General features: G+C 54.1%; 6 protein-coding genes across 6 annotated transcripts; 3 read left to right on the top strand and 3 right to left on the bottom strand.

Annotated features, from left to right (window-relative positions):
• Positions 1-1,369: 1,369 nt before the first annotated feature.
• NECHADRAFT_104554 (uncharacterized protein) lies at positions 1,370-3,429 on the top strand. Its single transcript, XM_003051268.1, has 3 exons — positions 1,370-1,532; positions 1,598-2,113; positions 2,175-3,429. Exons 1-3 carry the CDS (start codon positions 1,476-1,478, stop codon positions 3,273-3,275), a joined length of 1,674 nt encoding a protein of 557 aa, XP_003051314.1. The 5' UTR covers positions 1,370-1,475; the 3' UTR covers positions 3,276-3,429.
• Positions 3,430-5,979: 2,550 nt separating this feature from the next.
• NECHADRAFT_100651 (uncharacterized protein) lies at positions 5,980-8,365 on the top strand. The gene is made up of 3 exons (XM_003051267.1): positions 5,980-6,529; positions 6,713-7,249; positions 7,369-8,365. Exons 1-3 carry the CDS (start codon positions 6,091-6,093, stop codon positions 7,791-7,793), a joined length of 1,401 nt encoding a protein of 466 aa, XP_003051313.1. The 5' UTR covers positions 5,980-6,090; the 3' UTR covers positions 7,794-8,365.
• Positions 8,366-9,192: 827 nt separating this feature from the next.
• NECHADRAFT_40941 (uncharacterized protein) lies at positions 9,193-10,268 on the bottom strand (the record flags this gene model as incomplete). The annotated part of the gene is made up of 2 exons (XM_003050884.1): positions 9,193-10,060; positions 10,087-10,268. The coding sequence occupies 2 exons, from the start codon at positions 10,266-10,268 to the stop codon at positions 9,193-9,195; spliced, it is 1,050 nt and encodes a 349-aa protein (XP_003050930.1).
• A 554-nt stretch (positions 10,269-10,822) lies between these two features.
• NECHADRAFT_93795 (uncharacterized protein) lies at positions 10,823-13,145 on the bottom strand (the record flags this gene model as incomplete). Its single annotated transcript, XM_003050883.1, has 5 exons — positions 10,823-11,453; positions 11,506-12,349; positions 12,403-12,788; positions 12,838-13,054; positions 13,106-13,145. 5 exons carry the CDS (start codon positions 13,143-13,145, stop codon positions 10,823-10,825), a joined length of 2,118 nt encoding a protein of 705 aa, XP_003050929.1.
• A 2,370-nt stretch (positions 13,146-15,515) lies between these two features.
• Positions 15,516-19,931, top strand: NECHADRAFT_80666 (uncharacterized protein; the record flags this gene model as incomplete). Its single annotated transcript, XM_003051266.1, has 2 exons — positions 15,516-17,132; positions 17,184-19,931. The coding sequence occupies 2 exons, from the start codon at positions 15,516-15,518 to the stop codon at positions 19,929-19,931; spliced, it is 4,365 nt and encodes a 1,454-aa protein (XP_003051312.1).
• Positions 19,932-20,297: 366 nt separating this feature from the next.
• On the bottom strand, positions 20,298-21,225 carry NECHADRAFT_80665 (uncharacterized protein; the record flags this gene model as incomplete). The annotated part of the gene is made up of 4 exons (XM_003050882.1): positions 20,298-20,629; positions 20,680-20,825; positions 20,882-20,978; positions 21,051-21,225. The coding sequence occupies 4 exons, from the start codon at positions 21,223-21,225 to the stop codon at positions 20,298-20,300; spliced, it is 750 nt and encodes a 249-aa protein (XP_003050928.1).
• Between the last annotated feature and the right edge of the window lie 265 nt (positions 21,226-21,490).

Below are 21,490 nucleotides of genomic sequence, written 5' to 3'. Positions count from 1 at the left end.
AATTCCCCGGGTTGTCCGCGCCGTGAAATATAACTTCGAACCGAGTTGCTTTGCGTGCTCCAGCGAAGGTCCTTGTCCCCGATCCTGATTTGCATGCTATTTCTTGCTCGATGTGTCGACGGTCTCTGATTCAAGCGGCTATCAAGCCCAGGTATCTGCAACAGGGTATTGGCTTGGTTGCCTGGCAGGTGGTGATTTCCTCTAGAGGTGAAGTGAGCAACGGGTGCCCTTTGCTGCGGGTAGATGGGCCCAAGGGGCTTCTGAAACCGGACACGGCTCCAGTCATTTTCCTGGAGGAGTTTTTGTCTTTTGGCATCAATATCGACATCAGTTTGGTGTTGATTGGCCCATGTGGTTGGGTCGAGGAGCGAACCTGAGGCCCGCTGGTCTGGCTGTGATTGACCGCTGGAAGGAATGGCTCTCAAATTCGTATCATTCTGGTTATGTATCAATCGTTTTCGGGGTGACTTGTCTTTCTTTCGATGGGCGGAGGAGCTCGAGGAATTACCCGACGGCGGCTCGCGTGGGATGTAGTCAGGGACGAAGGGAACTCTGGGTGTATTCTTCCCAGAAGCAGCCTCTTGTTTCCTGGCTCGGGCCTTGGCAAAGTATTCCTTCTGGTGGGCAGCATCCTTATCCCATCCTTTGCGGCGGGAGTGACGGGCGAGAGACCCTTCAATCCAATTCATGTCAAGGCGCTTGAAGTTGGAGTGGTGCAGCAGGTCAGCGAAGGATCAAGACGACTGATTGAAGGGTGGAAGCTTACAATTCATTGTGAGGAGTTCCAGTCTTCTATGTCCAAAAATTTCACGTGAAATGTTGAGAAGGGGCACCTGCCATTCTTGTCAGGCAACTGCCGCTGCCCGTCGCGATCACCAACAAACAGTTGGGTAGGTAGGTACATAGATTCATGTGTTCAGCTGGGCATTAAAACCCAACAGAACCAAAAGTTTGCATGGATATATTAGCTAATATCTAATTAAAGGATGAAGATTGAGGTTTACTAAGTTCTCAGTGTGGTTATGGAAGCTTCTCCTCATTGGGGTGATGTAAGTGACTCGAGGATCTGGAGACCAAATAGGAATGCGAATAAGAGGCTGAACTATCAGCAGCCAGTAAACTCGTAACTTTTGGGCGGCTCGGCTTTCTCCATACGCCTCATCGAGAGATTAACCATTGTATTATGATCGAATGCAAAGCCTTTCAGTCAAAGAACAACCAAAGAGAGGAGTGACAGGTGAGGTGATGGTGTTTACACAGTGTCGATAATTGAAACAGGTACCGATTACACGGCCCCTGCACAGGCCAACTAAGCTTCAGCAAGATGACGGAGCTCCCTTGAGTGTGGAGCTGCCACCAACACGTCCTACAGTATCCAAGCCCGATCTAAACGACACATTTCAACAACGCCGACATCAAACTTACCACGCGTCTCTCCTAATCCGAACTATACACGTGCAGTACCTCGAATCACCATGGCTGACGCCGACGAAAAGGCCCGCCAGGAGAAGATCGCCGCGGCCAAGAAGCGCGTTCGTGCACCCCTCCCTTCCTCCCGTTGCCTACCATGTACCAGGCTGACCCGTGGTCGTTTCAGGTCGAGCAACTAAAGAAGAGCAAGAAGAAGGGCAGCGCATCCAAGAAGACCAAGCAGGAGGCTGCTGAGACCCCAGCAACTGAGCCAGAGGGCTCCGTCGATGCTCCCCCTCCAACCGACGAGAAGGCCACAGAGGAAGCGCCCACAGAGACACCTAAAGACGATGTCGAAGCGCCAGGGAACGACGATGAAGATGAGCCCTCTTCAGCTGCTCCGTCCTTGGCCCAGCAGTCGAAGCTAAGGTCTACATCATTCCGCGCGGGATCCATTCCCCCTGGCGGTGCGATATCTCCCGGCCCTTTCAGCCCCGATGGTGATACTGCGCCGGATATCTACAGAAAGCATGTAGCCAGAATCGAGGAGCTCGAGAAGGAGAATAAACGCCTAGCCAAGGAAGTCGCCGAGTCGGAAAAGAGGTGGCAAAAGGCTGAAGATGAGCTGGCAGACATCCGGGAGGACGACGGTGATGACGATGTCAAGACTGGTGGCCCCGAAGACGGACTCTGCGACAGTCTGGTAAGAGGCCCATCATGCGCATCGCAACATGAATCTATCAGCCCACTGACCTATGCTACAGAGGACCCAGCTTGCCGCTTTGCAGCGTCAGAATTCGCAACTTCAGCAACAAGTATCGCGGGGCTCTGGCCACGCGCATCGACCATCCATGTCCCTATCTACGCCTCCTGCTGACCTAAAGGCTGAGCTTGACGCAAAGTCAGCCACCATCGAGTCAATGGAGATTGAGATCTCAAAGCTCAGGGCGCAAGCTGAGCGACATGCCAGTGGCTCATCCTCTGAGAAGGAGCAGATTACTGCCTTGGAGGACAAAGTAGCACGGGCAGAAGCTGCGGCAGGCAAGGCGCAGCGCGAGCTTCAGGACTTGAAGCGCAACCTCGAGCGGACGACAGAGAAGGCCGTTCGAGAAGGTAGCGAACGAACTAGCGCTGAGACCAAGCTCAAGACTCTGGAGCATGAACTCGAGGAATCCAACAATGCTCGCGATGAGCTCGAGAAGAAGGTCGAGGCCTTAGAGAAGAAAGCTACGACTCTCACGACATTGCACAAGGAGCAAGATTCACGATTACAAGCACTGAAGAAGGAGAAGGAGAAGGCGGAACGAGACGCGACCGACTTGCGGTCGAAGCTCGAGAAGCTTGAGAGTGAGAATACGAAACTTCGAAGCCGCAGGTCTCTCGAAGGAGGTGGTGGGCTGGATGACGAGGGCGTTGATGAGCTTGAGGACGAAGAACGCCAGAAGCTTGAGAGGAAGATCCGGGCTCTTGAGAGCGAGGTGCATGAGCTTCGCAGTGGGGCCTGGATTGGCAAGCGACGTGAGCTGGAGGCGACAAGCCCAGGCTTCCACGATGTCGACCTTTCGGCAGGACATGCGATCTCGCCAACTCAGAGGAGAAAGTCTGGACCTGGTGGCATTGGCGATTTCCTGACAAGCGGTCTCAATGCGCTGGCAGGCGGTAACGATGATGAATTCCTTGATGATGATGACATGGATTTTGACGAGGACGCGTTCCGCAAGGCCCAGGAGGAGGAGTCGAAGAAGCGAATCGAGCGGATCAAGGAGATTAAGCGATCGCTAAAGCACTGGGAAGGGTGGAGGCTGGATATTGTCGAGAACCGAAGAGGCGGGAATGAGGGCGTCGGCGAGATTTTTGACGTGTAAGCTGGTGGGACTTGGACATTATGGATATCATGTAACAGGGTGTAGCTGGGAAAGAATCGTGTACTATAGGAACACCAGGACTGTGTAGGACCTTGATGATCGTGAATACAATGCTCGGTAGTATCTGGATATATGCTCGGGCTTGTCTTCCGAGGCTCCGAAGTGTTCCACAATTGTCTCCCACCCTGTGGTTGTGTCGTGACCACGTTTTGTGCTCGATGGGAGCCGCATCTGCCTATTAATCTTTCGTAGTACTCTCTTATTGGTGTCATATTTGGTTTTCCTTTGCCTTTCTCTGCCTTACTTTGGTTGTAGAAGGCGTGGCGGGCATAACATTAGCCTTGATATGTAGATGTGCAGTCAAATCCGGAGCCGCTGCAGCTTCGGACGCTTTTCTGGGGAACGGATGGGTAAAACACCAAGACGGGAGAAGACTTTTGAAGTTTTGAGTTATGCGCCAAGGTCATGCAACGAAGCTGTGAGTCTTCCTCAAAGGCCGCATTCCCAGAATGCTTTGTTTGGATATAGAAGTAAAAAACCCAAGACTGTCGGGTTGGAGGACTGTTCCGGTGTCTTTGATCTCCTAGACATCATCGGAAGAACCCAACACTGTCACGGATAATACTGCTAAATATTAAAAGCGGCTGAGTTTCCAGCCGGAATACTCACCTCCGCCCCTCTTCCTGCGCATCGGAATAGCTTTCCTTTCATTCGGGCGGCAATTGCGACAACAAGGTGTCCCGCATCTCGCCCTTCCCCCCGATCACGGCGCGGAGAGCGGGTCCGCCCACCGGAGATCCGAGACGGAGAACGGAGATTCGGACGGCGCCGAGCTGAAGGGCCCGGATTAGCGTTTATTTCTCCCCTCTCCCGCGCGGCGGGGTGGAGGGTTGCCGGGGAGCGGTGTGTTGTATCCGGATTGTGGCAGTCAATTGGCTTTATAAGAGCCAAGTAAACAAGCTGACTCCGCATGTCCTCACGAGACACTCTGCCGTCCTTGGTGATGGCTGTAGATGGCTTTAGAGACTGGAGGAATTGCTCCTTTCGGAATGCCAACCTCCCCCCGGATCGAGTTTGACCAGTGACGCCCACTGGAATTAGCAACACCCTCGACTGACAAAGCATCGTCGCTTTCAGGCTCGGCCATAGCAATCCCGAGGCGAGGGCGAAACCCAGCTGTCATGCAAGAGGGGGAGGCAAAACAGAAGAGGGCCCGCTTCTGCTCCAAAGCCCCCCCAACAAGCACTGGGGGTCCCACGCGGAATCGACACTAGTGGTAACCGTCGAGGCTGGGCACTGGCTAGAAGTCTGAGAAGCGCCTTTTTCTCTGGTTGCAGATGTTCATAAGGGCGCCCCAGCTCGGTCAGGTCCCGAGGCTGGCATCCCCAAAGAACCCTGGCAATGAGGAACAAGAGAGGTCTGGGCTACTCGAGGCACACCCTGAAGGGATAAACGTAATTTTGAGAGCCGAAGAGTCCGGGTTGGCGAGATGTTGCACTCCGCCTGGAAATCATCGCGAGATGCAAAAGACGAGCGCAGCTTGAGCTTCATCTAGAAGAGACATTAATTCAAAAAAAGACGCCAAATCTATGTAGCTAGACCCCTGTCGCATCCGTCTAACAAGATCAGCCACGTTTTTTACCTTATTCCCGCTTTCTGTGCCGTCTTCGGCGTGTCGCGCCGACCCAGGAAGAAATGACCCCAGAAGGCTAAGAAGGAAAAACCGACGTGATTCCCACTCGTCAGTCCGTTGTCGGATCATTGAGTTCTGTCCTTTTTTTACTCGAGCTCGGTAGAACCCCCCAGTTTCTCGAACCATCATCAGTTCTCAGACCATCATCATCAGCTTCAAGAAGGAGAACGCGAACCGGAAAAGCAAAGCAGAAACAGCTTCAAAAAAGGATTTGTAAGTCGAATCTCCATTCTCGGATTGGGTTGCTCGCTAGTAGAGCCTCATCGACCAGCCACAAGACATCATCATCTATGCTCTGCGTCTCGTCATTGACCAACGAGAACCGCTCCTTTCTGGCTTCAAACTTCCATCACACACTCCCCCTTCTCTCCTTTTCGCCTCCCCCAATGCCTTGTTCGACTCCGGGAGCTCCTCCCCCAAAGGGAACACAAGGAAGCAGAAAGAAAACACTCACTGCATCTTCTTCCCGCCGCCGCATGGCATCATTCTCCATCTGCACGGCTCCTCCCAGCGGCTGACGCAAAGGTCTAACGATTCCCCAGCTTTCCTCTCTTTCTCTGCGCCTAGATCCTCGCACTAGCTCGGCTCAGACGAGAAAAAAAAAGCGGCACCTACCAAACCGTTCCCATCAAATCCACTCCGTCTCATTGGGGGGAAACGCCATCGTCGTTCCCCATATCCCGTCGCATCGCCGTCGCATCGCCGCATCGTCGGTCGGTTTTCCTCTCGGTCGCCGCCTTCCTGCGTTTGCGTCAAGCAGTAACCGGCCACTTCCTCGGTTGAAGCACTGCACCTTGCACCTTCCCCCTCCCGAAGCAACTGCCTAACCCCAAAGGAAGGCACCTCTAACACGCACGCCCCCCCTCGTACCCTCGTAGGCTCGTTCCCTCCTCCGACCGTCCGTCCTTCCGCATCACACCCCGCGCCTGAGGTGTGCAGCAAAGCAGCAAATTACCAACCTTGGGTATCCTCAGACGGACTCGCGCCTTCCCCGTTTGCCTGTTGCCCAATCCAAGTTACCGACGACGACTCCCGAGCCCGGCCTTGCCAGTTGTCTCTTGAGACCCTTTTATATCGGATTTTTCTTTTGCTTCCCGCCCTCTTCTTCTCTTTTCGCCCATCATGCCCGCTGTTGCCTTCGCCTCCGCCGTCCCGAGGTCTCTTCTATCGTCTTCGCTGCGCCGTGTCGCCTTTGCTTCTTCCTCTCCGATCGCCGTTCGTCCTATCCGCGCTTCCTTCGGTGCCGTCCAGACCATCTCTCCCTTCGCCGTCCGCACAATGGCTTCCGCTATCCCCAAGATCAAGGTCAAGAACCCCGTCGTCGAGCTCGATGGCGATGAGATGACCCGCATCATCTGGCAGTCCATCAAGGACAAGTTCATCTACCCCTACCTCGACATCGACCTCAAGTACTATGACCTTGGTCTTGAGTACCGTGACGAGACCAACGACCAGGTCACCATTGATGCCGCCGAGGCCATCAAGAAGTACCAGGTCGGTGTCAAGTGCGCCACCATCACCCCCGATGAGGCCCGAGTCGAGGAGTTCAAGCTGAAGCAGAGTGAGTTCCCTTCTGTCCCTAGCCTAGCCCGAGTTGCATCTTGCAGCTCTCTGCCATCTCCCCCACCAATCGCCACCCCCGCACACATGATGAGGAGAATTGAGGGCAGAAACATGACGAATGAGATGCTCCGTGATGAACCAAAACGTGAAGAATGAAACCCAGCTGACTTACATGCTTTAGTGTGGCTTTCCCCCAACGGAACTATCCGAAATGCCCTCGGCGGTACCGTCTTCCGTGAGCCCATTGTCATCCCCCGCATTCCCCGTCTTGTCCCTGGCTGGAAGAAGCCCATCATCATTGGCCGACACGCCTTCGGAGACCAGTACCGCGCCAAGGATGCTGTCCTGCCCGGCCCTGGCAAGCTCTCCATGGTTTACACCCCCGAGGGTGGTGAGCCCCAGGAGATTGAGGTCTACCAGTTCAAGAACGGTGGTGGTGTCGCCCAGACCCAGTACAACACCGACGAGTCCATCACTGGCTTCGCCCACGCCTCTTTCAAGCTGGCTCTTGACAAGGGTCTTCCCCTCTACATGAGCACCAAGAACACCATCCTCAAGAAGTACGATGGTCGCTTCAAGGATATCTTCCAGGAGCTCTACGACACCCAGTACAAGCCCGAGTTCGAGGCCAAGAAGATCTGGTATGAGCACCGTCTCATTGACGACATGGTCGCCCAGATGGTCAAGAGCTCTGGTGGTTACATCATGGCCCTCAAGAGTGAGTCTTCCCCTTGATGCTGCACACTTGTGCGAACTCGTGGATCCATGTCGCTTGACGCGATTCAATTGATTCGTCACTCGACGTCCTCCAAGTATAGCAACTGACATAGCTCCCAGACTACGACGGTGATGTCCAGTCCGACATTGTCGCTCAGGGCTTCGGCTCCCTTGGTCTCATGACCTCGGTCCTCATCACCCCCGATGGCAAGACCTTCGAGTCTGAGGCTGCCCATGGCACCGTCACTCGCCACTACCGTGAGCACCAGAAGGGCAACGAGACCTCCACCAACCCCATTGCCTCCATCTTCGCCTGGACCCGTGGTCTCATCCAGCGTGGCAAGCTCGACGACCAGCCCGAGGTTGTCTCCTTCGCCGAGAGCCTCGAGCAGGCCTGCATTGACACTGTCGATATTGATGGTGTCATGACCAAGGATCTTGCCCTTGCCTGCGGCAAGACCGGCCGTGAGGACTATGTCACCACCACCGAGTACCTCAACGCTGTTGAGCGCCGCATGAAGAACATCCTCAAGGAGAAGCTGTAAATGTCTTGACAACTTCTCTCCTCCTCCCCGCACCCCCTATTCACCCCCTCACACATCCCCAAATCCTCCTCACTCTCTTGGTCTCTCTTTTCCACCCACAAGAGTCGCCATTTCTTTCATGAAGGATATGAGAATCGGCGTCGGACGTGTTGTTAGTGGCTGGCCAGCATCGAACCTCGGCTTCTCGGCGAGCGAGAGAGCATCGTCTCTTTCGTGGTTGTCGATTGCAATGCCTCGCCGGCTTGCATGAAGTCGGCATCGTCAAGGAGCAAACATGCACATGAAGATTCCCCTGTATGAACACGGGCAACAAGGCAGCGAATCATGCAGAGTATACCTCCATCGTTACTATGATATGATAAGGAAACGAAACGAACGGGCTTTTGGATAAAGAAAGAAAAGGGTTTCGAGGGGGACGGCACGACTGAATTTCGTGTGTCATGTATTGGAAGACAAGCAAGCAGGCAATGTAGATAGAAGACTCCTGGTTGCTCTTGGGTACATAAAGATAAGATGGGCTACCAAGCCCTGCTTTATAGTTTTTTTTTGCAGACTCCAATCCCTGGATACCGACCTCGTTCTTGTTCCCTGTTGTCCCATTGTGAATACGTACATTATGACACAGCGCGCTGCTCCTAGCCCTCTTGGTAGCGGGAGAAGGGGGTCAGAGGAGTCATACGACCAACGCCAAAGCCAAAAGTAGTTGCTTTGAAGCAAAACCATTGGGCCCTCTTGTTCGTCCCGCACCTCTCTCACATGTACATGAGGATGTAGCTGTGCCCCTAGATGCCGCCCGAACGCCTCTTTTGCTTCTTGTGGTCTTGTCAAACTTCGGTATTTGTCCGTAGCCTGGCATCGAGCCCAAGCAACCCCTGTAAGGAAAATGCAGATGAATCTAGAAATCCCCAAAAAAGCCCACAAAGTTCACCCAAACAGAAACCCCGGTTCCCCTGTTTCCCCCCTCCCCTCCCCTCCCCTCCCAGTCATTTGTTGTTTGTTTTCCCCCCTTCGCAAAGGAATGCCTCGGCTTAAGACCGCACGTGTAGATGGATAATGGAAAATGCCCCCTCGGGGGCTAGCGTAGGCGGGTTTCAGTGATGAGGTTGATATCCCCGTATGCCCGGTGAGTCTCCGGGTTGTCCCGATCTGGATGGCCCGGCTGGCCGGGTATCCGCCGCGGTGTGGAGGGCATGGCATTTGGAATTATGGCAGTATGTACCTTGCCCTGGCAGATGTGTACATGCCGGATGCTGTCCATGGTTAATGGTTTGAAAGGTAGTAATACAAAGGCCACAAGCTCAGTCTCTCTTTCATCAGGCGGCTATTTTCGCTTCAAGAACAAAACCACCCAGAGAGGAAAAAGAGCAAAGGGCCATATTTAGAACCTGCTGGCGTGGGACTAGTCGTCCCGGGCCGCAGCAGCCTCCTTCTTGGACTTGCGCACACTGGGCGTTCCGTCGACTTCGCTCTTACGCTTCTTCTTACTCGGTCGTGTCGACGAACCGCGAGGTTTGTAGCCGGTATCGTCATCGTTCCTCTTGCGCTTGCCTCTGCCCACGGGTGTTGAAGCAAAGTCAGGGTCCTCGTCCATGCTGGCGTCCCAGTCGCCGCGATCTGCTGCTGCTGAGGCGCGAGCTGCGGCGCTGACACGTTTACCTCTTGTGCTGGCCCGACCACCGCGCTCGCCCCGAGTGCCTCGTGTCTTACGTCCTCCAGTGTGGCCGCCTTCGCCATCATCAGCATCGCCGTGAGTTTCGCCGTCCTGTAGGAAGATCTTCGGAGCGTGCTTGCGTAGCCAGTTAGTTACGCTAGTTGGGTTCTTCAGATGTGGGTTCGTAGGCTGGTGTGTGTTTGGATGCGCGCGGGGAGCGAGCGTTGGGATGGTTGATTCTGGATCGATGCTGGTGTCGAGTTCATAGATGTAGTTGTCAATGTCGTCGGCGGAGAGAAAATCGGAAGGATGCGATTCGCCTTCAGGGGCCTTCAGCTCGCTGATGATGGACGGTAGGGTTTCCTTAGCATTGGTGTATGATGAATGCGGCACGCCATTGATGAGATCTTCAAGTTTCTTCCCTGGCTTTTCCTTTCGGTCCGTATGGTCTCGATCCAGGGGCAGTACCAATGCCTTGGGGTCAGACGAGGGCTCGAGTGCGAGGTCGATCTGCTTTTCGGGGGGGATTTGAGGCGAGTTGTTGATTTCGAGTAATATGTCCAATAGGCGGCTGTCAAAGAAGAAAGGGGACAGGTCAGCGATGATGCGCGCAAGGCTGAGGGTTATTGAGTGATGACCTACTCATTCTCCACGGCCAGGCGCTTCACGAGCGCAGCCGCCTTATCCTCTTGCTTGTGTAGCTCCTCGCCATCATGCATCTTCTGGTCAAAGACGATGCGCATCTTTCTGTACTTCTTCTTGTACGACTTGTAGCCGGCGCGATGGCGGGTGCCGCCCTCGGCCTTGATGGGGGCCTCGTCCATGGTGAGCGGCTCTTTGGACGCGACCGGGATGGGGAAAACGCGACGTCTCAATGGAGATGGTGTTGAAGGATGTGCTTGGACGCGTGGAGGCTGGATGGGGGACTCGAGTTGGCGATGCACTAAATGCTGATGAGAAGCAATGGAGGAGAGAAGGGTTTTGCCAGCTATCGAGATTTGATTTGGGGGCGCCTTCGCACTGGACGGGACCTGAGGTGTTGTTCTCGGATCGGTACGTAGCTTAGGTTCCTTCCACTGAAGCAACCGCAAGGGCGCCCTGACTCTAGGTCCTTCCAATTGGTGACGTCTGGATGGAGTCAGGGCGATCCAACGAGCCGACCTCGGATCATCGTTTTCCCGACATGGTCATAGAATCACGAATGCTTCATGCGACACGGAATAAGCTATGTTATACGCAAACATTGCCTTAAGCTGAAATTTCCAATGAATTTTTTGTATCCTTGAATCATGTCACGATTCAAAGGCTCCAACAAGCCCAATCACCCTGACCATACCAAGACAGGATTCATTAATCTATTCTCAAACAATCAAGAGTATCACGATGCCACCTCCTTTCCTAACCTGTCCAGCTCTTGTGCAATGAATTCTGCGGCATTCACCATTTCAGTGCTGCCATAAACGACCCTCTTCTTGGCCTTGTCTCCTCCAGCTCGGCCTACCCACTCTTGCAAGTTTCCATATTCGTCCATGCTTCCACCGCCAACGGTAAACACCACTGCCTCGCTAAACCCCTGTCGGCGCTGACCAAAGCTGGCCGTCTGTCCGGGTGCTTGTGATCCTGGCATGCCACCTGGTGTGCTAGCTCCCGCCCCGGAACGCACCGCACTTGGGGGAGGCATGGTACCTCGAGCGTTGGCGGATCGAGGATCAAAGTAGAGGTAGTGCTCCGTCTTGGCGATGGCAGACGAAGAAGCCGATGAAGGATCCATAATCGACTCAACGATCTTGGTAACAGTAAAATCACGATCGGCAGGAAGGAAGTTCTTGACGCCGCTGATGAGACTCTCAAAGTTGGAAGATAGACCGGTGGGTACGCCGGATTCCTTGAGGCGATCAGTGAGGCGGGATGACATCGAAGAGAATCGCCCAAAGAGGTCTGACGATTGGGCTGGCTGAGTTGTGTTGTTGATGGTTGTCAGTTGTGTCATCTTGGTGGTCGCTCGAACCCTGGTTATCTGTTAGCAAGTATGAATGAAGAACCTGAACCAGAAATTCTTACTGTCGGACGTAGGGTAGAGACGAGACATCTGCGCCTGCTTCTGCGAGAGCCTTTTCCATGCCTTCAAATTCCACTCGGCCGACCTCCTGTTCGGTGCTCAGGTACCAGATGACGAACAGTCGCAGCTTGTCGACAGGGTCAGTGCCCTTGTTGTCGTCCTTGATGATCTCCATGATCTGGGCCTTAGTCTGCTTGACAATGCCCTCTTCGAGTTGGAAGTAGTTGTCCAGTTGGCGGTCCTTGATACCTGTCAACAAGGCTGCCAGGATGTTCATGTGCATGTCGAGGATGCCCTTGCGCTCTCTCATCTCGGGAAGCAACGTTATCGCCGCCTTGAGGTGTTGGGCGCTTGCGCTTGTATCGTTCTGGAGGTCCTCCAGATCAGTCACTCCCGTCTTTTTCGTAATCGAAGCCGTATCCTCCTTATACTTGGTTAATTCGGCGTCAATATCCTCTGCCACCTGTGGGAACGGGCTGCCAGCGTTCTTGGCCCAGAAGAAGTCGCTTGCCGTCAGGTCGTAGCCCTTTTTCGATGTGCCTCGTGCTGGGTTTACCTCTTCCACCGGAGCCTCGATCGTGATTCGGTTCAGCTTCATGTTAAGAACATCATGAACCAAGGACTGGTAGGTCCAAGAATGCGACAGCATGGGTATCAAGTCAACATTGCGGTCGAGAAGAATTAGGACGGGTCGGGAGGAAGGTGTGCCAGAAGATGCGGTTGGTCGAGGACCCGAGAATAGGTTGTCCTTGGAGTTGAGGATGTGATCTCGAAGTTTGCGGTCGAGTCGTGCAGCGACCATCTCCGCCGCGGCGCCCTTGGGGCATCGAATGATGGGGATAACGCCTGCAAAGACAATTAGCTTCTTACACGGCAATAATATTCGCCAAGTATCATACCCATAGTGACAACAACACTGAAGAGGCCGCTCACGATCCTATCCACCACCCGGTCAAGCTCGGCATCACTTGTTGCTGCACTATTCAAAGCCCAATACGTGTGCTCGTTCTGCATTCCCAAGCTAAACAGGTCCGGCTCGGCAACGATGAAGTTGAGATATTGGTCGAACAGCTGGGAGATGTGCTCTGAAGTTCCGGCGGCTGCTGTCTGTGTCGCAAACTCCTCGAGAAGGACGCGGGGCAGGGAGGAGAGGAAGTTGATGTAGGCTGGCGAGTATAATCCCTTTTGCAAGTCCGAAGTGATGGCCTCGAGGTTCTTCGCATTCGGTTCGAGAAGATAGATGACAGGGACGTCTGGGATTGGGTGTCTGGAGCCGCCAATGTGCCTGCGCATCATGTTAGTTGACTGTCTAAGAATGCGCTTGACTGACCTACATGTGCATGGTCACACCCATTGACCGCAGGTCACTGACACGCATCACACTGCTGATGACATCTCGGCCCAGATCATCAAACACCAACACCTTCCAGATGGGGTTGCCGTCGGCATCGAGAATGGGAGCGACGGGGGCAAGCAGACCGTTTGCGAGCGCTTCGTCGGCTTCGGCTGACTCGACCGTCTCGTTGAGGTTGAGGATCTTCTTGAGAGAAGCTAGAATATTGTTAACATAGAAGCAATAGAGATATGAGTTTCATAACAAACCTATTTGGCGATCGCGCAGGGAGTTCCCTTTGGTGGCCATGGTGGCAGATGACGTCGGCAAGGTTGGAGCTCAAAGCGGTGATGATAGTGGGATGCGCAGTTCAGGAGCTCTCCTGGAAAGGGCGAAGATATCGACCACCCTAATGTCAAGGGGGTGCGCAAAAAAAGCAATGAAGAAGATTTGACCCTATGCAGACGAAAAGCTTACTTGCAAAGCGCCAAGCCGAATCCTCACGTCAAGGGCCGTGATGTTTTAATACCAACTTGAGGCCACGATACCGTACAGTAGTTGCCAGGCGCTCAGTTGATAGCTCCCGACGGCGCGCAAGCTGGAGCACGGACCGATTCAAGGGCCGATGGTTGGGGCACAAACAGAGGCAGGCACTTCTGACTTCCAGGTTCCAGGGGAGCAGGCCAAGGCGCAGGCGCGGCCTGTCCGTTCTCCGTGCTTGAGACACGAGTGGGGCCATGCCTGAGACCAAATGGTTGTGTGTGCCTGAGAAATGGGGCCATCCTCCAACACGTCTTGGTCCTCAGTTGAGAAGCCGCCAGGACTTCTTTTTCTACCTACTCTCGACGACACTCCATCAACAACCGCACGCCGGCATCACTCATCGCGACAGCACGCAGCGTCGGCGCTCGGCAGACGAACTGCGCCGGTAGATACTGGTGGCGCTTAAGATTTCGATTCGATTCTTCCGCGTTCACGTCCTTCATCTAGCCTGCGTCTGCTGCCTGCACATTGCTCTGACAGACCTCGGCGTGTCGCCCTTGTGCTATCCATCATCATTTGCCTCCCCGACAGGACACGCCTACGGTTCGATAATGTTGTAAGCGGCGAGCGACTTGCGCAATATACAGATGGGACAGGTTTTCTCTGCACCACGCGGGTAGGAAGACGGATCAAGTTGCTCACGGAATCGAATCCATCCTTTGTCTGAATCACAGGGTATGCCCAATCCTTAACCCCATCCCCCCTTCCCCTCCACAACACGCTCAATCACCTCTGTCGCGTCATTCTTCGCGGCTTGTTGCGCCATCACCATGAATCAAAGAAGCAGCATTGTATCTTGTGATTTCTCTATGAAGAATGGAATCAACCACTCGGAATCTGCAGCATTTAAAATTGCAAGATGAGGAGCTGGTGACCACCACTGCGGAGACTCGCTTTGGAGATAAAGGCTTCTCAGCGTCGTCTTTGCCTCTGCAGCAGCAGAGAGCTAAGCTGCGGCGGCTGGGTAACCATGACTTCCAGGCTTGAGCGCAGTGACGAAATCCAGGTATCTGCAATCTGGCGAACCTAGATGCGAACGCGCACCTAAGCCGCGGGCGAGTGTTTGATAAAAAGAGGGCATCCAGAGTCAGGAAAAGGCGCGCCAGCCATTGAGCGAGCGTCCTTCTGCGACGTTGCAGGCCTTGGTCGGGCGACCTGGTGCAGGGGGCCGGGTGATAACATTCAGGTTGCCAGCACCACCAGAACGGCCAAGGCCGCGACAGTCTCGCAGGCAGGCTCAGGCTCAGGCTCAGGCTCAGGCTCAGGCTCAGCAGCAGGGACTACGCTAAATGGAGGCGCACGCATCCAGAGATCAGTTCAGTGGCCCCACCATCAGAAATCTTTCTACAATGCCACGCCTCGACGAGCAAGGCAATTCCATCGCCACAAGAAGCAAAGCTCTGTCGACAAAAGCCAGCTCATTAATTTGGCATCCAGCTTCTCCATCCCGTTTTCCGGGTCTTCTTTGTCGCCCAACTGGCTGCGCTCGAGCCTTTGTCCGACCGTGGTTCAAAATGGTTCAGCATTTGTTGGCGGTCTCTGCTGGCGGTCCTTTATTCATTCGCTCGCTCGCGCCTTAACTATTGACAGGAACCCAGTCTACAATATTCTTCTTTGATCCAACAATCATTCTTCATACCTACCACCACTCATTTTTGTTTTACCAGACTCGCTGATGGTTTTCATTTGCTTTCAACAGATTCATTGCCTTTTTCAACACTTCCCGCCTGGACCCTTGTCATCGCTCCCGTTGCCGCCTAGCGTCGTTTTATGGTGGGTAACCTGCAGCCTTTGGTAGCCGGACATCCTCCGCTAACAGGAGAAGTCCACACCAGGTCTCCCTGCAGCGACTCTCTGTGTGTCAGTACTTTCTCCTCCCGTCTCCTGATCAACAGCCACTGGCTGTAAACATGTCTACATCAACGCCTATCTAAGCCCACCACACCCTTTGCATCTTCTGAACCGGGTCTCTCCCGCATTGCATCCATCGCTCGCTTTCGTCCACGCGTCCACACAATCAGCCCATAGCGATGATCGCTAACAACATGCGTTAGCCTCTATAACTGCCATTAATTGATCTTTGAGGCTGCGTTGCTGCCCTGGCGGCTGCCGCCTCAATTATCGCCCTGTTGCAAGATGCAATCCTGGTCCAACAATGGCCAGAATGGCACTGATGAGACGCAGCAATGGCATAATAACTATGCCTTCACTGGTCAAAATGGACAATATGATCCTCACCAGGCTTGGTCTCAGCCCATGACTGATCAAGCTGCGTACTCTCACATCAACCCTCAGGATGCTTCTCCGCCCAACTTTTTCGACTCTGATCAGAATAACTCGTTTCTCACCAGTGGTCTTCATGGGTCACAACAGAACCAAGGCAATTATCATGCAGGGCATGATTCGCTGGGATTGAACCAGCAGTTCTCGCAGCCCTCTCAAGATGTGATGGATCCAGCCTTCAGCGATATTCATTCGGATCTGTATGGTCAACATGGCAAGATCGACCTGGACAATGCCATGGCTGGCGTTGGCCAGCTTTCGAACCATCCTCATTCTTCTACATTTTCATATGGTATGGTTCAACCCAACGAACCCTCCTTCGAATCCCCGATACAGCAGTATGCTCAGCCTCACGTAATACCTCAACCGAGCCGACAACAAAGTCATACTCCTGTTCAGCAGTTTGAGGGTCTTCCTGGCGCTTTCGCCCATGGACACGGTTTCAGCCGACCGCCTCAGCAGTCTCCTGTCCAAAACCAGCAGTCATATAGCCAAGCTGCATTCTCTCCTCCAGTGAATGGCCAGACCCCTCAGCCTCCATCGAACGAACAGCTCAACTTTCAACAATCTCATCAACAGGCGCGCCAGCAGCCAACCCAGCCACCACACCAGCCCCAGCAGCAACAAACACAGCAGCCTCAACCATACTCCCAAGCACAATATGCTCCCAAACAGCCCCTTGCCTATTCGCAGACTACTCAACCGATGCCAAACCAAAACTTCCAGCAGCCTGTGCATCAACAACAACCGCCCTTTATGACCAACTCTTCACCACCACCTGCTGCAACTCCCCAGTACATGATGCAACAGGCGGTCCTGGAACAAGACGCAGGCGTCTCTCAACCCAACGTAACAGAACCTCCGGCAAAGAAGAGGAAGCGGGCAGCTAAGAGCGCCCCCGAAACGCCGACGCCGGAGCCTGCATCGGTCCATGCCGACTCGCCGGTTGGGTCTCCTGCTCTAAGGAAGGTGGATGATGTCGATACATTGGCAGCACCAACACCCTCGCCCGAAGATGCGCAGCTGATTGCCCAGTTCAACAAACGGCCCAAGGCCGCCCAAGCAAAGCATCCCGCTATCAAGGGTCTCCCGTATCTAATCTATGATGGAGCAACGAAGCTTCCCGCTCCCAAAAGCTACGACAAGCTTGCTCCACTTGTCGCTGTTCCCGCCCGCAGCGGACGACAAATGGTTCCCGAGCTTGGATACAGCCTCCCTTGTGAGGTTCAGGGTCGGTTCACAAGTCAATATCGTCCTTCTCCCGATAAGGGCGGGCTGGATGAGAGGCGGATCGAGGCCAAGGTGTTGTTGGATGAATTCGATCGTGCTATGAAGGGGCTTGGTAAACGACGTCCCAAGTATACCGAATACCCTCACGCTTTCAAAGAGCAACTCAAGTCGGACGAAGCTTCCAAGAACAAGGCGGAGAAGAAGGCAAAGAGGGAACTGGAGGAGGTGCGCAACAAACCAGTAAGTCTAGAGTTGCATCCCGCCAAAAGACATTTATCTAACAAGATTCAGATCCGCTCTGCTACCCGTCCAACAGACCCTGCTGATGCTGCTGCATGGGACACCATTGGGATAGTTCACGTAGAGCAGCCTGTTGCAAGGACGAATGCGCTCATCGCAGGCCGTGTGCAACAAGCGGGCGAATACTTTATCAAGCTTCGTGGTGAGATGAATCGCGCCAAGCAAGAGCTCGACCAAGCCATCAAGGACAAGGAGGCTGAGTCTGAGGTTTCCAAGTTCCGACAGGAGTTTGAGAGGAAGAAGGAGATTCTCTATCGAGCTTTGGATGCTACTATCGATCATGCGGACGACGCGGTTCTGGATAACCTCGGCGGCCACCAGAAGTTGGTTCTGAGTCTGGTGAATGCATTGATCATGTGTATCAAATCGAGTGACTTCTCTGGGAAATTCCCAAAGATTGTCCTCGAGCTTTTTACCCATTTCCCCATGACGAAGAAGATTGCCGAAACAACAAACTTCGAGACGGTGAGGAAAAGGTTTGCCGACAAGGGCGATGCCGAGGTCAAGGAGCTCACCCAGGAGATATCTGCCAAGATCAAGAAGCTCAAGGCGTCCGAACCAGAGACGGCCACTGGGTACCAGGGAACCTCGGCTGCTAGCAGAGCAAAGACCTCCAAGTCTGGGAATGATCACTCTGCCAAGCGCGGCCGGGACGAAGAGGGCGACACACGGACTGTGAAGAAGATTGCGATAGAATCAAGCGGCAACTCTCTTAGTAGGAAGCTTGCGCAGCCTAAGATTCAACTTCAATCGGCATCCAAGACGACTGCGGCGAAAGCGGCAGCAGCTTCCATCCTGCCTGGCAAATCCAGGCCCGTGGCCAAGTCTGCACCGAAGCCTGAGCCTAAGGTAGAGAATAAGTCGACAGCAGACGACAAGCCCAAGACAGCTCCCAAGACACCACGCAGCGAGCCCAAGCCGCATGCGCCGCAGAACGGCTCGTCATCGGCAGCGAGCTCCTTGTCATCTGGCATTGCTTCGCTTCTTGATTCAATCAATGCCCCCAAGGTCGAGTCTCCGGCTGCTCCTAAGGAAACCAATGGTCCTGAAACGTCTGAGACGCCGGAAGAAAAGGCCAAGCGTCTTCGCAAGGAAGCTCGCCGCAAGCTCCGGGTCAGCTGGAAGCCTGAGAGTGAACTTGTTCAGGTCAAGATCTTCCACAAGGAAGAGGCTGAGGATGAAGGCAGAGAGGTCAACATGATTCGCGATGCTGGTGATGATCGGTCTGAAGGAATGGTCCTCAAGCAACGTGCAAACGTGGATGATGAGGATGAGGACGATGATATTCCGTATCAGCCTTGGGTCGGACCTGTTGCGACCGACTTCTCGAGACTACCAGATGACACCCGAAACAAGAACTTTGTTAACCGGGGAGGAAACGTCACCTTCACCACGGATGAGCAGCAGCGCATTGCGGAGAGGGAACAGCGTGAACTCATGGCCATCTACACCGATCCAGACGACATTCCACCAACACCCAAGTCTCCTCCACCGGAGATGGTCGGTAGCAGTGACCGGAAAACTCAATATTTGCCGGACGATGCCAAGTTTCAAGAGATCCAGCTTCGGTGGCGCGATGAGCAGCAAATGGGGATCGACGGGGCTCTATACTCGGCAATCCAGCGTATCGATGCCAAGGAGAACCCGTCAAACCGCCTCGACTCGATCTTGGGCCGCCTCCGGGGTGCGCCTTCAAACCCCTCATCGTCTTCACAGTCTGGTTCCTTGCCTCAGCAAAGCCATGGCACGGCGAGTGAGAATTTGCCTATTGTCGCCGGTAATGCAGCTGCAGAACAGGTTCTCACGCTGCTCAGATCCGACAAAGTTAAGAACTGGCGGGATCCTGCTCCAGCGACGACCGATGTTTGGCGTACTTATCATTACGCTGATACAGCTACTCGTCTTTGTGGAGGCGCTATTGAAGGCGTAGCTAAGAACTTGGCCAACAAACCAGCTCCAGCCACATCTCCTCCAGAGTGGATTCTGCATGATCCAGAGAAGGTTCGCGAGTGGCAAATGGGCTACAACAAAGAGATGATGGCACGACAAAAGAGAGCGGATGAAGAACGGGCCAGAACCGAAGCTGAAACCAACGCCTTGCGGACCACTGCACCAACTGCTGCACCTGGCCAACCCCCGGCCAACCCTCAGGACTGGGCAGCATACTATGCGCAGCAGCAAGCATATGCCCCGTACATGGCTCTGCTGCAGCAGATGACTGGTGGCCAGCAACCGGCTCAACAACAAGCCAGTGCAACGCCCCAACAACAGGGGCAGATTCCTGACAGTCAGCTTCAATCGATCTTGGCGGCTATCAATCAGCCATCACAGCAGCCAGCGCAGGCTCCAGCCTCGAATTCTGCTTCGTATTTGAACCCGAACGATCCATCTTACCAGCAGTACATGATGCTCAGCCAGATGGCCCAAGGGCAACAAGCTGCTCCACCCCCGCCTCCAGCGGCGGAACGGGACTGGGAGCGGGATAGAGACCGAGAACGCGATAGAGATAGGGAGTGGGACCGGGACCGCATGCACGACAGAGACCGTGACCATGACCGGAACCGTGACGATCACCATGGAGGCAGGGGTGACCGCGAAGGGAAAGATGGCCGAAGAAAGCGAGGCACCCTGCCGCCGCACAAACCAGCAAACAAAGCACTAATAGGGACAAAGCCTTGCACATTCTGGCAGCAGGGCAAATGTGCCCGAGGAGACAAGTGCACGTTTAGACACGACTGAACAAAAGTACTGTGGCGTCAACTCGCCTGCGATGGTCGTCTGGCGAGACATGCATTTGGGGGGTTGGGAAGAGGAACATGGTGTATATTATTGTAAACAAAACTCGCATGAACTCCATATCGTTAGCCCAGTGATAGGGGGCTGAATGGTTTCTGATGCATTGGCGCCTTGAGCGCTTTCTACGGAGAATAGACGTTTCTATGTTACCTACGTATTCTAAGAACATTGTCGTGCATGTGCGTGTAAAGGTGTTTTCACAGGGAGGCAAGTAGCAAACTGAACAGTGCAGATTTTGATTGAGTCGATCAATGATGACCATCTAACTTTTTAACCATTTGATATCATGTCCATTTGGAATCTGGTGGTTTACTCGGCAGCAGCCATCTCGGTGTCACCCTCGCCAGCTCTCTTGACCAGACCACGCAGGCTCAGGTCATAGACGACGTCCTCAACCCTCTTGACGTCATACTTGACGGCATCCGCGCGCTTTCGCAGAATGTCGTTCTTGAGGTTCAGCAGCTGGAACCCAGCGAACAGGTCCTTGATGAACCCGCTAATAACGAGGGGCAGCTCAAAGTCACCGTGGGTGACGGCGTTGGGGGCCAGACGGGCGAGCTCATTAGTCAGGTCCGTCAGGGAGAGGAGGTACTCTTCGATGGTGAGGTGGAAGGCATCACGGTCCTTCAGGTTGGTTGGGACTTGGGGGAGGTCAGTTGGGGGGTTTTCTTTGTTTGCATGGGTGGCGCACCTTGGAAGACGGCACCGACTTGCTCGAGCGTGAGAAGACGGCCAAGGGAGGCGGGCTGTGAGTCTGAGCCCAGGCCGCCGAGCCAGGCAGTGTAGACGACGGTGCCAATGGCGTTTTGGACGGTTCTAGCCCACTTGCCGTTGTACCTGTGCGGTTGGGTCAAATTTTGATGCTTTTCAGCTGGTGGACTGGGCAAACCTACTTGTAGTAGGGATGCTGGCTGGCAACAGCACTAAGCTCCCCCACGATGGTGACCTCCTCCTTGATGGCATCCTCGACCTGGGACACAAGGGCAGGGTCTAGCACATTACTGGTCTTAGCAGTGTATCACAGACAAGGCGGAGGATGATGGCAAAAAAAAAAAAACTGACAGCGGGCGCGGGGCGTGGAGTGGACGCGCGAGAGCAAGCCCTGTGCGGTAGCGACGGCGCGCTCGAGGCGCTGAATGATCTGGGTGAGGTTATCACGGACGCGGGTCTCCTCATCAATCTTCTCCTGGAGGTGGGCGAAGATGGAGGGATCGAGGAGGGGGTTTTCGGAGGACATGGCGGCGGCTGGCTTTGTTGTTGAAAGTGGGTGAGGCTCTGCGGATGAGGCTCTGTTTTGGTTTGGAGGTGTTTTGGTTTACGCTAGGGATATGGGAGCGAGAAGATTGTTTTACCTCGTGGAGAGTTGGAGTAGGAGGCTGATGATGGGCACTTTCGAGATGAATTCTAGATTACACAGGTTGGCCGCAGCTGTTTATTTCACACTAGCACGTTCAAAGGATTCTAACGTCCACGAGCAGCAATTCAAAGCATCATGGCATCAA

This window comes from Fusarium vanettenii, assembly GCF_000151355.1.
Source record: "Fusarium vanettenii 77-13-4 chromosome 5 genomic scaffold NECHAsca_5_chr5_3_0, whole genome shotgun sequence".
In the NCBI taxonomy this organism is placed as follows: domain Eukaryota; kingdom Fungi; phylum Ascomycota; class Sordariomycetes; order Hypocreales; family Nectriaceae; genus Fusarium; species Fusarium vanettenii.
Note: the sequence above shows the minus strand (reverse complement) of the source record. Positions and strands in the feature narration are given on the sequence as shown.

Coding starts and splice junctions, on each gene's coding strand:
- NECHADRAFT_104554 (XM_003051268.1), top strand. CDS start 1,476: ATGGCTGACGCCGACGAAAAGGCCCGCCAGGAGAAGATCGCCGCGGCC. Junction 1,533..1,597: donor TCGCCGCGGCCAAGAAGCGC/GTTCGTGCACCC, acceptor TGGTCGTTTCAG/GTCGAGCAACTAAAGAAGAG. Junction 2,114..2,174: donor ACGGACTCTGCGACAGTCTG/GTAAGAGGCCCA, acceptor CCTATGCTACAG/AGGACCCAGCTTGCCGCTTT.
- NECHADRAFT_100651 (XM_003051267.1), top strand. CDS start 6,091: ATGCCCGCTGTTGCCTTCGCCTCCGCCGTCCCGAGGTCTCTTCTATCG. Junction 6,530..6,712: donor GGAGTTCAAGCTGAAGCAGA/GTGAGTTCCCTT, acceptor TACATGCTTTAG/TGTGGCTTTCCCCCAACGGA. Junction 7,250..7,368: donor TTACATCATGGCCCTCAAGA/GTGAGTCTTCCC, acceptor CATAGCTCCCAG/ACTACGACGGTGATGTCCAG.